This window comes from Struthio camelus, chromosome 10, assembly GCF_040807025.1.
Source record: "Struthio camelus isolate bStrCam1 chromosome 10, bStrCam1.hap1, whole genome shotgun sequence".
Taxonomy (NCBI): Eukaryota; Metazoa; Chordata; class Aves; order Struthioniformes; family Struthionidae; genus Struthio; species Struthio camelus.
The window spans coordinates 20799636-20813665 of record NC_090951.1 but is presented as its reverse complement, the minus strand read 5'-3'; the positions used below and the strand labels follow the sequence as shown (position 1 = coordinate 20813665).

The 14030-nt window shown below is 40.3% G+C and overlaps 1 protein-coding gene across 13 annotated transcripts in view; it reads left to right on the top strand.

The window, feature by feature from the left end:
• Positions 1–14030, top strand: part of ESRP2 (epithelial splicing regulatory protein 2) — a 203438-nt gene that overhangs the window by 156303 nt on the left and 33105 nt on the right. For all 13 annotated transcript variants that reach the window (XR_011143350.1, XR_011143348.1, XR_011143351.1 and 10 more), the window contains one exon: positions 856–984. Coding sequence is in view for 4 of the 13 variants with exons in the window: in XM_068956449.1 (XP_068812550.1) it covers positions 856–984 (129 nt within the window). In the remaining 9 variants the exon portion in view is untranslated. The remainder of the gene's footprint in view (positions 1–855; positions 985–14030) is intronic.

Here is a 14030-nt window from a genome sequence, read left to right as displayed (position 1 = left end):
GCCGGCTCGCCGCCGCCTCCCGCTTGGCCGTTTCACAAACGCGCCGAGGGGAGGCGGGCAGCGGGGCCCCCGTGCCCGGGGGGCACTCACGCATCGCGTCAGTCCTTTAAGGGCCTTTTTGGTTCCCTTTGAAAGGAAGAAGTAACTTTTTAAAGAAAGCTAGGCCGCTCCCCCTCCCCTCCCCCCCCCAGCTTAAAACATCTGTAGCTTCAAATTCTAAGATGTCTCCGGACTTCTGAAGCTTTAAAAGCAGAGACCTACCCGCAGTCGGCTCCAAACGTGCATGCTTTCGTGGGAGCTGCCTCGGGGCAAATATCAGACCCTTTGCGGCCTGTTGCTGGAGTTTTCTGGGGTTTTTTTCTTTTTTTTTTTTTTAAACTAATGTTTGGATTTTCTTTTAAAAAAAAAATCTTAAAATCTTTTTGGTTCTAGGCTAATCTGAGAACATGCTTTAAAAAGATATTTTTTTTTTCCAAAAGGCCTACCACAGTCCAAAAACCCCCCAAGAGCTGGAGGGCTTTGCAACAAACACGACTGTCAGCTTCGTGACTTAGCTTCACGAAACGGCCTTAACGTTATGCGATGTGCCCGCTGCGGTTACCCACTGCAAAAAAGCAGAGCTAGCTGCAAACGGCGTTATATAAGAGCCAGCCCCAGTTCCCCTAAGCGGAGACCTTGGCCCTGCTGGGTGGGAGGCACAGAAACCGGGGGCAAGGTCTCGGTTTGTGAAATCGTGAGCCTTGTCGCGGGGGGATACTGCGCCTTGCGGGCTCTCCTGCCGGCTGAGCTTATTGTCACAAAAGAGCCAGTTCAATTGCTCCTCACTTCTGTCCTTCGTTTCTTAAATGCTTTCAGGTAGGGACACTACACAAATCCCTGGTGAAAGCAGACAATTTGGAGTTAAGTGACCAATGTCGAGAAGTCAGTGGTTTAACACCAGAGGGACTGGGCAAAGCTGAGCCTCTGGACCGGGTTCTTCAACAGGTGAGGTGCTGCTCTTCAGAGCAGGGGCTATCCAGGGTGATGTCTGGGAGCAAGAGTCAATAAAAGAAATAGACTTAATTTTGCCTTTAATTTCTGAATTTGCTAGCAGACTTTTGCAAATTCAGATGTATTTATGCTAAAATATTTCCAAAACAGAGACTTGAACTGTTTGAAACAGGAACCCTGGAATTCTGAAACGATTGTGTACAGTGTAAAGGTGTTTGAGCTGATGCTTTAGTTCTTAGAAGCTCTGGCTTCTGATCATTTTGATATGTCTACTTTTATTCCGAATTTCTCTTATTCAAGCCTTAAAAAAAAAAAAAAACACTACGGTAATAGCACGACTGAATTTAGCAGTGCTAACCAGACTTTAAAAATTAAAGTAGTATTTTTAATCTACAGGTTTGCTACTGTAATGTGTGTTTAAAAAACTAAACTCTGTTTTCCAGATGAGCGTAATTAGTTTGTTTTAGTGGATAGTAAAATGGTTGGTTGTTATACTATCTGGTATTAGCATGATATTAAATGAATTAAAGAGTAAAATACAAAAATTGTAGAAATAATCTGTTAATTTGTATGATCCTGGCAGTTCAAGAGGCTATAAGTTACCTAAAATTTTTTAATGTAGATACGGTGTATGTATGCAGCTCCCGAAGCTTTTGCTTTCTTTCATTGTCTTTTATATATACAGAATGTGCTTGAATGGAAAAATACAATAGCATGTTTTTGTGGAACATATAAAACGGGCTTTCCACACCTTGTCTGAATCATTCCTAGGTGTGTTTCAGCAAGAAACTTGCTTAGGCAGTAGAACAGGTTCATGTTGGTGTAACTTCTGGTGACACAGAGATAGCTTGGCAGACTAGGTACTAACCCTCTTTGATACTGAATGGTTAACACTTCAGTCTGGAGTGCGTGTCTTTAAAAATACAAATTAATGACTTCGATGTGTCTTAAATTCTGTCAGCATTAGCTGCAGTTGTCATTTGTCCTACTTGCACAAGCTTTGCTGGAGTCTGAGACCGAGAGGTGATTTGTATAGCTTCAAAATAACCCCTGAGAAAATGTGCAGCTGCAGGTTTGATCTTGTCCCAGATCTTGCACTAAAGACATCTGGAACTGCTTAGCCTAGTACACTCTGTTTACCTTTATAACAGACACACTTTAATTATACTCAATACTTTATGAGAGATTGTATCTTATTGCCGTAAATTGCGCTGTAGGTGGGTCTGCTTCAGCAAATAAAGGGAAATACTGCCTTTATGTGTAGGCGTGGTAAAGACTCTTGAGAAACAACTCCTCCTCCCCCCCCACCCCCAATTCCCTCTGGCATATCCATGCAACTAAAGAATGATCTTGTTGTTAATTGTCGGATGCTGGTTGTGATATGGCCGGTCATGGCTGTCATAGGCCTTCTGGAACACTGTTTGCCTAAGCTGGTCTTCCTTCCTTCCCCTCCACGTTCCCTGACTCCTTCCGTGGGAGTTTGGGGAGAATTCATTTATCCTCCCATTTGCAGTGATGGCAAAAAATAGAATTCCATGTCCTTTAACAGAACATCCTTTCCTGAATTTGTCAGGATAAGTCTACTGAAGGTTTTAATTGCATCATGTATTTCAAGAATGAGTCAGGTATAAGTCAACACACACAGAATTTTTTTCCCTCAGTAAGATTGCTTTACGTGTTTTGGTTAGCAAAAGCACAGGTGGGTAAAATGGTTATTTGAAAAGGAGGAGGAAAAGGAAGTAGACTTGTACCTTGATTTGAGATAATACTGTAGAGTATATGAAATTAGCTTTCCACACCCTGCTTGGATTGTGGTAGAAAATCTGATGATGCAGCTGAAAATTGCTCGCTTGAGCACACATCTCAATCATGTAAATGAAAGTTTCAGTGCCTAGTTCTGGCATTTGCCTTGGGTTCTCAGTCTCCACATGTAGAAGGAAGTGAGAACTTCCAAGCAAAAATCCATTGTTATATTGTGTAACTCTTATCTGTGCTTCATAACTGGAAAATAATAGTTCAACTACTGGGGGCCTGAATTTCTTCCATTGACCACAGAATAGCTCCTTCTACTACTGAGTTCACTTTCCAGCAATGATAGATTCCACCAAAAGCATGTAATCCGTGATTAAGTCTTTTACTCTGCTCCCAAAGTAGCACTTCAACAGATGATACATTATTTCAATTGTACTTCATGATCTCACAGTGTTACATCTTACACGCACTTAACTACTTGAGTTGCTCTTAGTAAATACTCTAAAACAGGATATTTTCACTCTACAATTTTTACAAAGTAAGGTTCTGTCACATAGTGCCCCCAAATAACCAAACTATTTGTTGTAGGGTATGTCCTATACGTTTGCTGCAAAATGTTAAATACTGTACTTGTCCAGAGTAACAAGCGTTTGATTCTACAGCTGCTGGTACACTTATGGGGTCCAGCTATATTTTCTGAGATGATGTGCGGTGTCTTGATAGCTGTGCTTTGTGCAGGGGAGATCCTGTCAAGATACAGATATTGGGGGAATGGCTACCTGAAGTGGTAAATCTTGTGCCCTTTGGAAGCAGTCTGCTTGATGTCGTTAGTTCAAAGTGGCAGAGTTAACAAGACTTGTCTGGGCTGTTAGAACGTTAACGGTGAATTTCTATTAGAGAGTTGTTGTAGTTGCAGAACGATATTGAGGAGGAAAAATGTGAGATTTAACTTTTTTTTAGACAAAGTAAGTAGGAGATCGCTACTTCAAGTGTCTGCTTAGAACTGTCTTGAGCCTGTGATGTAAGCCTCTAAGCATGCGTTACCTACCTACCGACCATAGCGTCCTATGTGTTCTCCTGCGCTACTGGGAAATTCTGGCTAGGTTTCATTGGTCAGACGCCCAAATCATGGGACTGGCTTCATTAGCATGCTAATTAGATTTTTCTAAGTAACTGTTGGAGCCTTATAGTTTCCCAGTTTCCAATATTTTAAGGGTGGGGGGGGGGGAAGGTTTTCAAATTGCTCTCTGAAACCTTTCAGGAGTGGAAACTTGCTTTAAAAGAGCAAAACCAAAATGTACTTTGCCTTTCTGTCATCCCCATTACTCTGTCATCAAAGCTAACCTCTTCATGTGCTTCTCTGATTCTAGCCATAGGGGTTCTAAAATTAAAAATTGAATACTGAGTTGAAAATTTTGTGGACTTATTAATCCTTCCCATGCCATACCTAAAACCTGGCTGAATCAGCATGACTTGCCCCAGATATGTGACTTTCCTCTTGCAAGGCAATATATTTGCATGTCTCCCTGACAAAGGATACAGTGCAAGAAGAGCTAATAATTTTGGAGAGCTATCTGCAGTATCTAGCTATAATTACCATCTTACTTTGAATGATAAACATAAGAAGAGAGAGGTTCTCATGGGAGCTGGGCATCTTTCTGACCTATTGGGAACGTCGAAATTTCAGCTATGGAATGGTATATGTTTAAGTCTTAAAAACTTGCTCAGTAGACTGTCCTACTCTTGCTGATCTTTCATCACGTTGTACCTTCAATCCAATACATCAGAGATAAATTTTATTCATATTCTTAACATATAAAGATCAAGCCAGGCTTTTTTTTTTTTTTTCCTACTTGCCTAAATACTGTGCAAATGGAAGCAATGAGGGATGGCCATTGCATCAGGTGATCATGATAGCAAATTGCCAGTTTTCCTAAACGTGATTGAATCCTTATTGATCATTGTATTGAGTCACAGCAGCAATTTATTTTGTCCCATATCAACAAATTCAGCAGGAAACAGGCTGGTTAGTTAAGCATTTGGGAAAAGGAGGGGTAGGGAGAGAGAAGGAAGAACCAGTGAATTCCTCTAACCTGATAAACCGGTTACAACTTTTTTTTTTAAAGGAACTTGTTCAGCAGCCTCCTCTTCAAAGTGCTAGCAGAAGATTTTCTTGGCTCACTCTTGCCAGCTGTCACACCTTCATTTTTGGATTTGGGCTAATTTTTTTTCAATGCACCTCTGAACTTTAAGACTGCAGGAAAAAAAGCCTGAAAATGCTGACAGATTTTTATCTTATAGAGCTGCTAATCAGAAGGCAAATAGATAGAAATCCCCAAATGTGTAACCGAAAGGATATTTAAATTCTTATTAGTGGTAATGCTGGGCTGTTTTCTAATAGTTTTTTCTACTGTTTGATGTTGTAAGTAGACGCTTAATACTTGTTATTTTACTGTGTGGCCATCTTGACTTAAGTTTAGCTAACTCAAGAGAATAAGAAGCGTGGAGATATCTTGAGTGCTTGGAGTCGTTTCCTGAGACTGATTATGACCAGGAAAATCTTCTAATTGTTTGTTGGGTTTTTTTATTTATTTACTCATTTTAAGAGAGACTTGTGGTTGGTCTCCCAACTTCAGATTATTTGGTGGCAGCATCACACCAGTACAACTGTCAACAGACGGTTTTGGAATATTGGCGGGGTCTGTATTGCCAAGTTTGGAGCAGTTTGGCAAGCTGTTGGCAGGTGTTACTGAGCAGGCTCTTTGCTCCACAGCAAATAACTAGGATGTAGTTTCACAAGACTTGGCTTCAGCAGCGAAGCCAACTTCTTTCTTGCCCCTGCACCGTACTTAGCCACCCTTTTTGTTGCGTCAGTAAAACTCCTTGTGAGGCTATGCTGTGAACAGGATCGCTGAAATGAGCAGATAGGGTGGGAACTTCTAAGCTACTTTGCAGTCCAAACCCACGTCCCATGAAACTACACCCTTTGGTTGTGTTTTCATGATCCAACATGTTTGACAATAGCAGCTTAAGGTATTTCTGCCCCCACGTCATGCTCTCAAGCTGCAGTTGCACAAAAACCTTAGTGGCACCTTCCACTTCGGTAGATGCTGCTCCATGGCCCCCCCCCGCCCCAACCTGCGTTTTGCCAGTGCAAAGGTTCTGGGGCTGCATATTGACCTAGAGCAGGGCACTGGTTTGAGTTAAAAATAGCTCCGTTTTGGAGCAGTTCTGTCAGATGTACAGCGTGTCGGATCAGATGGGTCTGCAGAGGGCCGTCACAGCACCGAGATGTGAACAGGCAACGTGGGTGAAAGGACAGAAATGTTTTAAGGCGGGTTGGCAGCCAGTTTGTCCCGTTAAACTGTGGCCTTAGTTTGGTTCAGCAGTAACTGGTGAGGATCCCCTGACAGCCACAAGGTGGCCTTCAGGGTATCGGTGTAGGGGTGTGATATCTCTCTGGGGAATTGCTGCGTGTGGTCTTAGGCAGAGTTCTTGCTGTCTGTTTGCCTCTAATAGCTTCTTATTTCCATTGATAAACTTAGATGAGCACAGGTTAAATTACATCTGATGCTTAATACTGGAATGTTGGCAGTCTTCACCGCAGGGAAGTAAGGATGCGGTAACACTTCCTGGGGCTGTAGGTTGTTGTATTATGGAGTTTTCTGTGTTTGGTGATGAAAACGGATGGTTAACTTTTCTGTTCCAGAACTCTAGGTCTAATTCTGTTGACATTGTAGGTAAAGGTTGTTTTCCATTACAGCTCCTCTCGTGCTACCCAGCTCCCCGTAGGTTATGATTAAAAAAACACGATTGTTTGCCGTTCTCTAGAAAATGGAGAAGAGTTAACACCTGAAACAATTCCCTGGGGGAAAAAAAAAGTTACTGTTGTTAGGTTTTGTGGAAAAGCAATAACCTTAGGTTGTCTAAAAGCTGCAACGCTTTCATCTGAATTCTTCCAGTATTTCCTTAAACCTCGCTTTGCTCCTATATTTAGGTGCATTTCACTTTTGAATGAGCAGAGAATTAGATAAAGGGATTTGTCTAAAGCTGCATGTTGCTCTCTTTGCAAACGTAAGAGAGCAGTAGTCTTGGCTAGCTGAGCTTCCCCTCTTAAAACTGGGGAAACACAGGAACATTCATTAGAAGTGGATAACTTGGCCCGGTGGTTTGAGGATCAACATGAGTAGGCTTTATGATACTGGATGATATTGCCTGTTCTGGTGAAGTTACACAGTCATGTTAAGTCTTTTACCAAGTCGGAGGGGATTAGCATATATATAGAAAAATGAATTTTACTATGACCTGTTCAGAATCACTTGAAGTACCTGTCTTCACACAGGGCGATGTTGTCCAGGATTTGGAAACTGTGTCACGCTAACACATCTCTGTGTTCTCACAGCAGTAGTATTACATTTGAATACTTTAGTTTGTCTTGAAACTGTACTTCTGGCTTTTTTTTAAGTCAGTGGAAAACGTTGCGAAACACAGGGTTGATGTCCTTTAATTCAGAGACTGGTGGTGAATACATGACCCTGAAAGACTTGTGACTTCTTTCCATTAACTTGCTGTAGATAGCTACTGGAAACGGGTTAGTGTACTGTTGCCGGGTTTTTCACAAGTGGCTGAGGGATAGGAAACCAGGAATAAAGGGTCTGGATTCTACCATTGTAATAAAAATATGTGCGGTGTTCTCCCAGTTTGTACATGTTAACGGGGAAACAGTGTGGAAAATTTTCTGTGGACGTTCTGGATTGTTTGTAGACCTCCACTGTTCCCCCTTTTCACTCTTTCTCTGTTAGCACTTGATCTGATTCTTGTCACACCTTTTTTTTAAAGGATTGCACAGTTCTTGCATCAGTGTATCACTTTGCTTAGAACTTTTTTTTTTTTAATAAAAGTTGTACACGGGAGGTCTTGGGAAGTCAAGCGCTGCCAAACGAAGGCAGCATCTTTGTCAACACGTTGTAGCACTTCTCTGCTGAACCATTAAATTTTAGTGACGCGTAGATCCTGATGGGTATTGATGCTGTTAGCAAAGCAGTGTTGTAGCCCAAACTATAAAAACACTGATTGGAGTTAGAAGTTGTTGTTGTTTTAATTTTATTTTCAATTTTTATTTTATTTTTGGAGTAACTACTTTCATAATGTCAGCCCTGTTTCATTTCATACTTTCTGTGAATAAAATGGGAGCTTGTGTGTCTCTCAATTAGAAATATAAATACTAATTATCTCTCTTCGCCCACATGTAACTACATTCATATCTTTAGCATCTCCTTGGCGAGCTCTTACCATCCAAAGTTTATAAATTTGAATATTTCCTTTATCTGTGATTTTCAGTCGTTCTGGAGAGGAAGAGCAGGAAGCTAATATGAGAACACTGCCTATAAATGAAATAGTCACAACATACAGGCGAGCAGATCATAACTATGAAAATGGAATTTAAAAGATCATGAGATTTATTAGTTAAGTGTCAAGGAATCTAAATGGTTGAGGATCTCTGTGGCTAACATGCTAGCCCAAATTGCATCTTGAAGTGCTGATTATAACGGGCAAGTCTAGGGCCATTTTGACAATAGCAAAGGAGAAGGGCAAAAAGTTAATGCCGTGTACTTTGCTTCTCTGGAAGCAGTATGGGAAGGACCTGTTTATGTGAATTTTTTATTCAATAAAAAAAAAGAAAGCTTTCTGTGGGTATTACAGATCACTGGAAGAATTTGGTTTAAAAAAAAAACAACAGTTGAAGGCCTACAGATACATTAGTTGTATTGTTCTCAACTGGACTGCTTTCTTCTCTCTAAAATTCCCTATCACATTGCACACTGATAGAGGAAAAATTCCAATATAAACCTTGGCAAATAGGCCCCCCCCCGACCCCACAGTAAATAATATTCCTTTCCTCCTATCTACTCTGGAAAAGTTTTCCCTTCATAATGATTGTTGCTTTCCATAAAAACTGCAGAGCTATCCTATTATTAGTTTTCTTCATCATTGATTACAGTGTTCGGAGCTTACTCCAGTATGCTTTTACAGGATGGCCTCTGTTTTTACTTTATTTATAAGCAACTGCTTTGCTCAACAGTCCCTCATCAACTGAAAGCACATGCTATAAAGGTAGATGAGGATTATGAAATAAATATTCAGTATTTGGAACTGAAATTTAAATGCTCTGTATTGGAGCTTTTGATAACTTGTGAAAAGAGAAAACCTGCTTCTCCTAAACTGTGTGGTTTAAAGTGTTGAGAAAAGGATTTTGTGTTAGCACTGAAGAATAAGATTAAGAAATGGTCTTATTCTCTGTAGTATAAGCTTGGCTCCTGTGACGATTCTGGACACGTGCTAGCTTAAATAAAAAAGTTCTGTTACTGGAGCTCTAGAGTAGTCTCTGAGCTGCGTGTGTCATCGTTCTTCCTGAGCTGAGACCAAAGGTAATCTGTCGTGTTTCTGTTCTGTGGTTTTAATTCTAGAGAAATTTAAGCATGTGCTTTAACATTGTAATCAATTGTGGAGAGGTTTGCAATGTGTGAAATTAAGTAAGTTGACACAAGTGAAGGCAGAACCAGGATCCTGATAAGCAATTCTGTTGCAGTGAATTGCGCTAAAAGTAAAGTGGAGCTGTAGTATGCAACCAGGAAAATAGGAGCGTGTGACTTCATGTTCTAAGCAATTCATAACAAGACTTTTCAGTCATAATAAACTCACTTTGGCCACTTTGGAAACAAACCACTTGAGGGAGAGGAGCCCTAGAAGAGTAAGCAACATCTAAATAATGTCACCATTAATGTTTTGTACTGGGCATGTCTGGATCCTTTGGAAGGCCAAATGTAAGTTCTGATCTCACTCAGTTCTCGCTCGGTTATGGACAGCTAAAATCTTAGAGGAGAACTTTTTGCTTATCCTCATTTTTCCTTTTCTCAAACTTAGTCCTTGATGTGTGGGGTTGCTGCCCTAATCTGTGATTTGAGAACTTCAGAGACTAAAGGCAAGGCCACCTAAAGGTCTACTTCCAGTTCTCCTCTATGGTTTTGTAGAAGCGTGTTGAACAAGAAAGGGTAAACTCCCATTTCTGAATGGGAGTGAGTTTATAAAAGTTTGGTTTTTGGTGAGGCTTGTAAGGGTTTGAGCAAGTTGCTTTTTTTTTTTTTTTTTTTTTTTTTTTCCTCCAGAAGTAAAGACACTTCATAGGTCCCAAGGCTGTTATTCAGGACAGTCTATGCTCTCAGTATTCTTACTGTATGAGGTTAAAGGGGAGGCAGGAGTATGAGAGTCTCGAAGGGAAGTGAAGTATGGATGATAGGCATGCCTTCTTTTTGTGTCTCCTTTTTTTTTTTTTTTCTTTCCTTGGAAATTGCTGTAAAAACAAACTGAAAAACAACCAACCAAAAAAAAAAAAGCTTACATTTTGCAGGTATTAGCTATTCTCCTCCAGCTGGTTAAGCTTGCACTACAAACAATGAGGTAGTGTTGAGTAAACAGTGCCGTACCATGCATTGCAGTCAATAGAGCCAGGGCTAAAGATCACTTTGCTAATGAAAGTTTGTCCTTGAAACAGAGGTAAGAGGGAGTGGGGGAGGTATAGAACATTGTGAGAGCGCTGGTACTTAAATCAAGACTTTAGGAAGTATTGCAGTTGCAACACACTAATTAAAACCTTGAGTTTGGAAAGTACGTCCAACCTTGTCTTTCAGGCTGCTCTGACTTGCTCTGTGAGTCAATCTGATAGTGAGCAGCCTATGAGGAGTGTGAGGCACCACTGTAATCGTGCCTGAAATGTGGGTAAAAGGTTGGCAATAGTACTGATTTTTTGCACTCCGAATATTCAGAGTTTCCCGAAAGAGTTATCTGTTGTTTAAAGACAGACTCATGAATAATCTGCACTAACAAATTTAAAGCTATTCTGCAAGATCTTCCTTTTTCCTTTTTTTTTTTTTTTTCCCTTTGGCTATCTAGTGGCCTCTTTCATATGGATTAACTTAAAGATGGAAACTAATATTTTTTTCAATAAATGTTTCCTTATTTAGCAGTTTCCTGTCACAGAAGATAGTAGTAAAGTTAGTCTAGAAACTGTGAAATTCTTATGCTGCTGGACTGGGGAGCTTTATCTTACACAAGACTAACTTCAGGTAGCTTATTTGTGGAGTCCTCAGCATATTTCAACACTCTCTTATTAAAACAGATTGTGCTTTTGAAGATAAAAGCTGCGACCTGATTGCCATGACATTTAGATGGCCGGAGTCGTGGTCTTGCCTTTTGTGCTTAATGCGTTACCTGAATTAGATGCTGTAGATACCGTAGCTGGAAGCATGCAAATAACCTGGTGTTGCAAACTTCCATCTGAGAAATAATTAATCAAAAATGATCATAAAAAGCTCAGGTGTCATGGCTTGGACAGATCTTTGTCTTGGTAGACAATTAGATTTTTACATTTCTTTTCTAGAGCGAATTAAAACTTAAGTAGTTTAGCTATTGTTTAGTTTGTAGCACAAAGGCCCAGAACCAAATAAAATGAACCAAAGGAATAATGTAGACGCTTCATGGTTAAGAAAGGAGTTTGTCCTAGTCTTGAGTCACACAGTCTGTTTTCTACCCTCTATAAATTGTCACTGGACAGACAGTCAAAGCAGGATAACGCTTGCATTTTTGTATCTTATTTTCTACCTTTTGCTGAACCATGCTAAACAAACTTATTTTTATGCAGAAATTTTGCTGTATGTTAGTTTCATCTCAGCTCGATTTCCAGCCCCACAACGTAACTGTGAAGGAATATGGATTTTAAAGAACCTTTCTCTTTTTCGTTGAATGGAAGGATGTGACAAACTTGAATCTGGTCAGATACCTTCCTTTTCTTCCCTCTGAATTCTTACACAGCTTACGTGTGCCTCTTATAATGGCAGTGCCTCCCTGGTTTGAGAGCTCCGTGGTGATCTGTGTGATGACAATGAGACGGAAGGCAGGGTATCTACTACTTCCTGAAACCTCAACTTCCCAACACCAAAGAAAAAGATAGAAGTGGATATCTTCAAATACCTTTAAAAACTATATTTGAGAGAAAATGCAAAAAGACAAGAAGATTCATAAGTAGTAAGAAGTGATATAATATTCTTAAGGAGAGAAGAGTTCACAGGGTGTGCAAACTCAGTTGCTGCTTTTTGCAGCTCCCTGAGACTGATCTTAAACCTGTTCTTAAACTTGCGAATTCCAAAGTTGGCCTGAAACTCTGACTGGATTTGGGTAATATGAAAACCCATCTGGCTGACTACCTTAGGTATGTTTATGGTGGCCATTGCGACTGATTACTCTTGCAGGTATTTAATATAGCTTATAGTACCTCAAGAGGCATAAGGTGATTAGGTGACTTGACTGGTCATATTGAGCACAGTTGTATTGTCTGCAGCACGCTGGAAAAGAAAGCCATGTCTCTGTGTCCAGGCTAGTCTTTAGTACCTAAATAATCTCAGGCATTAATACTCAGTACAGCAAGAAATTGCTTTTATCTTAATAGGATAAATCAAACTGATAATACTGTTTTCTGAACATTTGTAGTGAGGGGACCTGGTCTGTGTCTGTTGTCTTCAATGATCCAAAACCATAGGAAAGTTTTCCCTGCAGAGAAGTAAAAACAAGGGGCAATTTCTTTTTTGTGAATAGTATCTAAATACAGTTTTCCTTATGTTGTTGGGGGGGGAAAAAAAAGTGCTGCAGCTTGTTGACTTACACTTTTTTTTCCATATAGCAATTTCAGTGCAAGGTCACCGTGTATCCTTTATCAGCCATGTGGAATAACAGTTAACAGATGAACAAAGGCAAGGGCTTACTATAGGATTCGCTGTTTAAAAAGTTACCGAGCACAATAAAGGGTTATCATGCTTGTAAATACTGCTGAAATGCAGTCTGTGCACCTCCCAGTGGTATTGACATGCTTTAAATTCCTCCATTGCATGGATAAGGCTGACGTTATCACTGGAGTCTGAAGAGTGAAGGAGCACAAAACTGCCCATTGGAGAGATTGTAAATAAATGTGAAACCCTCAGAGGTGTAGGATCTGAGGCACAAAGTCCAGGTGGAAATATTTTCCAAAGTTGACATGTCATGGTATGTTATGTGTGTTCAGGCCTTGTATATCAAATCAATGATTTGTTACTCTTGAAATCTCTCATGCTATGTGAGAGCCTTTAAATCTTAAGGAAGTCTTCAAGATTGCTGGCTGTTTGGTTTTCAGTAGTGCTTCAATCCTGTTTGTTTTGGTGGCAGAAAAGTTCTATTAACCGTTCTCAGCCACATCTCACCTGTTGATCTTTTCCTAAAAAAAAAAAAAAAAAAAAAAAAAAAAATGACAGCACGCCCTTCCGCAAACACACCCCACCCCACCTCACATATATTCATTATTGTGATGTCTACGTAATGATCTTTAGTGTAGCTTTGAAGTAGGCAAACCGCAGACCGTCCGAGGAAGTCACAGAATCTCGGAGCAGGTGAGGCTGGAGCTCTGGAGATGGTCTAGTCCAACCCCCCTGCTCACAGCAGGGTCAGCTAGAGCAAGTTGTCCAGGTCCACATCCAGTCAGGTTTTGAATACCTCCAAGGATGGAAACTCCAAAACCTCTCTGGGCAACCTATGCTAGTGTTCAGGCACGGGAGGTCTCCTTTCAGGAACTGCACCTGCGGCTATGTGATTGGTTTTGGATATTCTCTGACAATGAATTGCAGAGGATGATAAAATCAAACTTTGAGGGAAGGCCTGCAATATCGTTGCCTACTGAAACAGAACTTGTAGTAGAGCATCTTCAGAGGGGCTCTTCTGGGAAATCCTTTGTCTTTTATGCTTCTGTTACCTGGAGAAAAAGACAGATCATTGTTACGTTGTCTGTGCTACAAGCAAAGAATGACCAAAGGCCTGAAAAACTGTCCAAGACTAATGTAATGGCTTACAATAACGTGTAATAAATAGTTGTGATTTGTTTTTTATGCAGATAACACTGGAGATCATAGGTGGCTATAACAACATGGCTTTAGTCGAGGTATATGTGGTGTTCATCGCAAAGTATGTGGTCTCATTTGTAGGGGACCTGCAATTAGGAGAAAAGTTCTGATGGATAATTCACATATAGGAAGGTGGGAGAGTATGCATGAGTATGAATGCTGATATTTTTGGATGGAAAAAGGAAATGCTTTGTGTGGTTGCTACTTATTTCTACAACATAAATTACTGCATGCTATACATATATGTGCGAGTCTGAAAGTGTACCTCTTAGTACTATTGATTTTTTTTTGGTAAATAACTAAATTCTA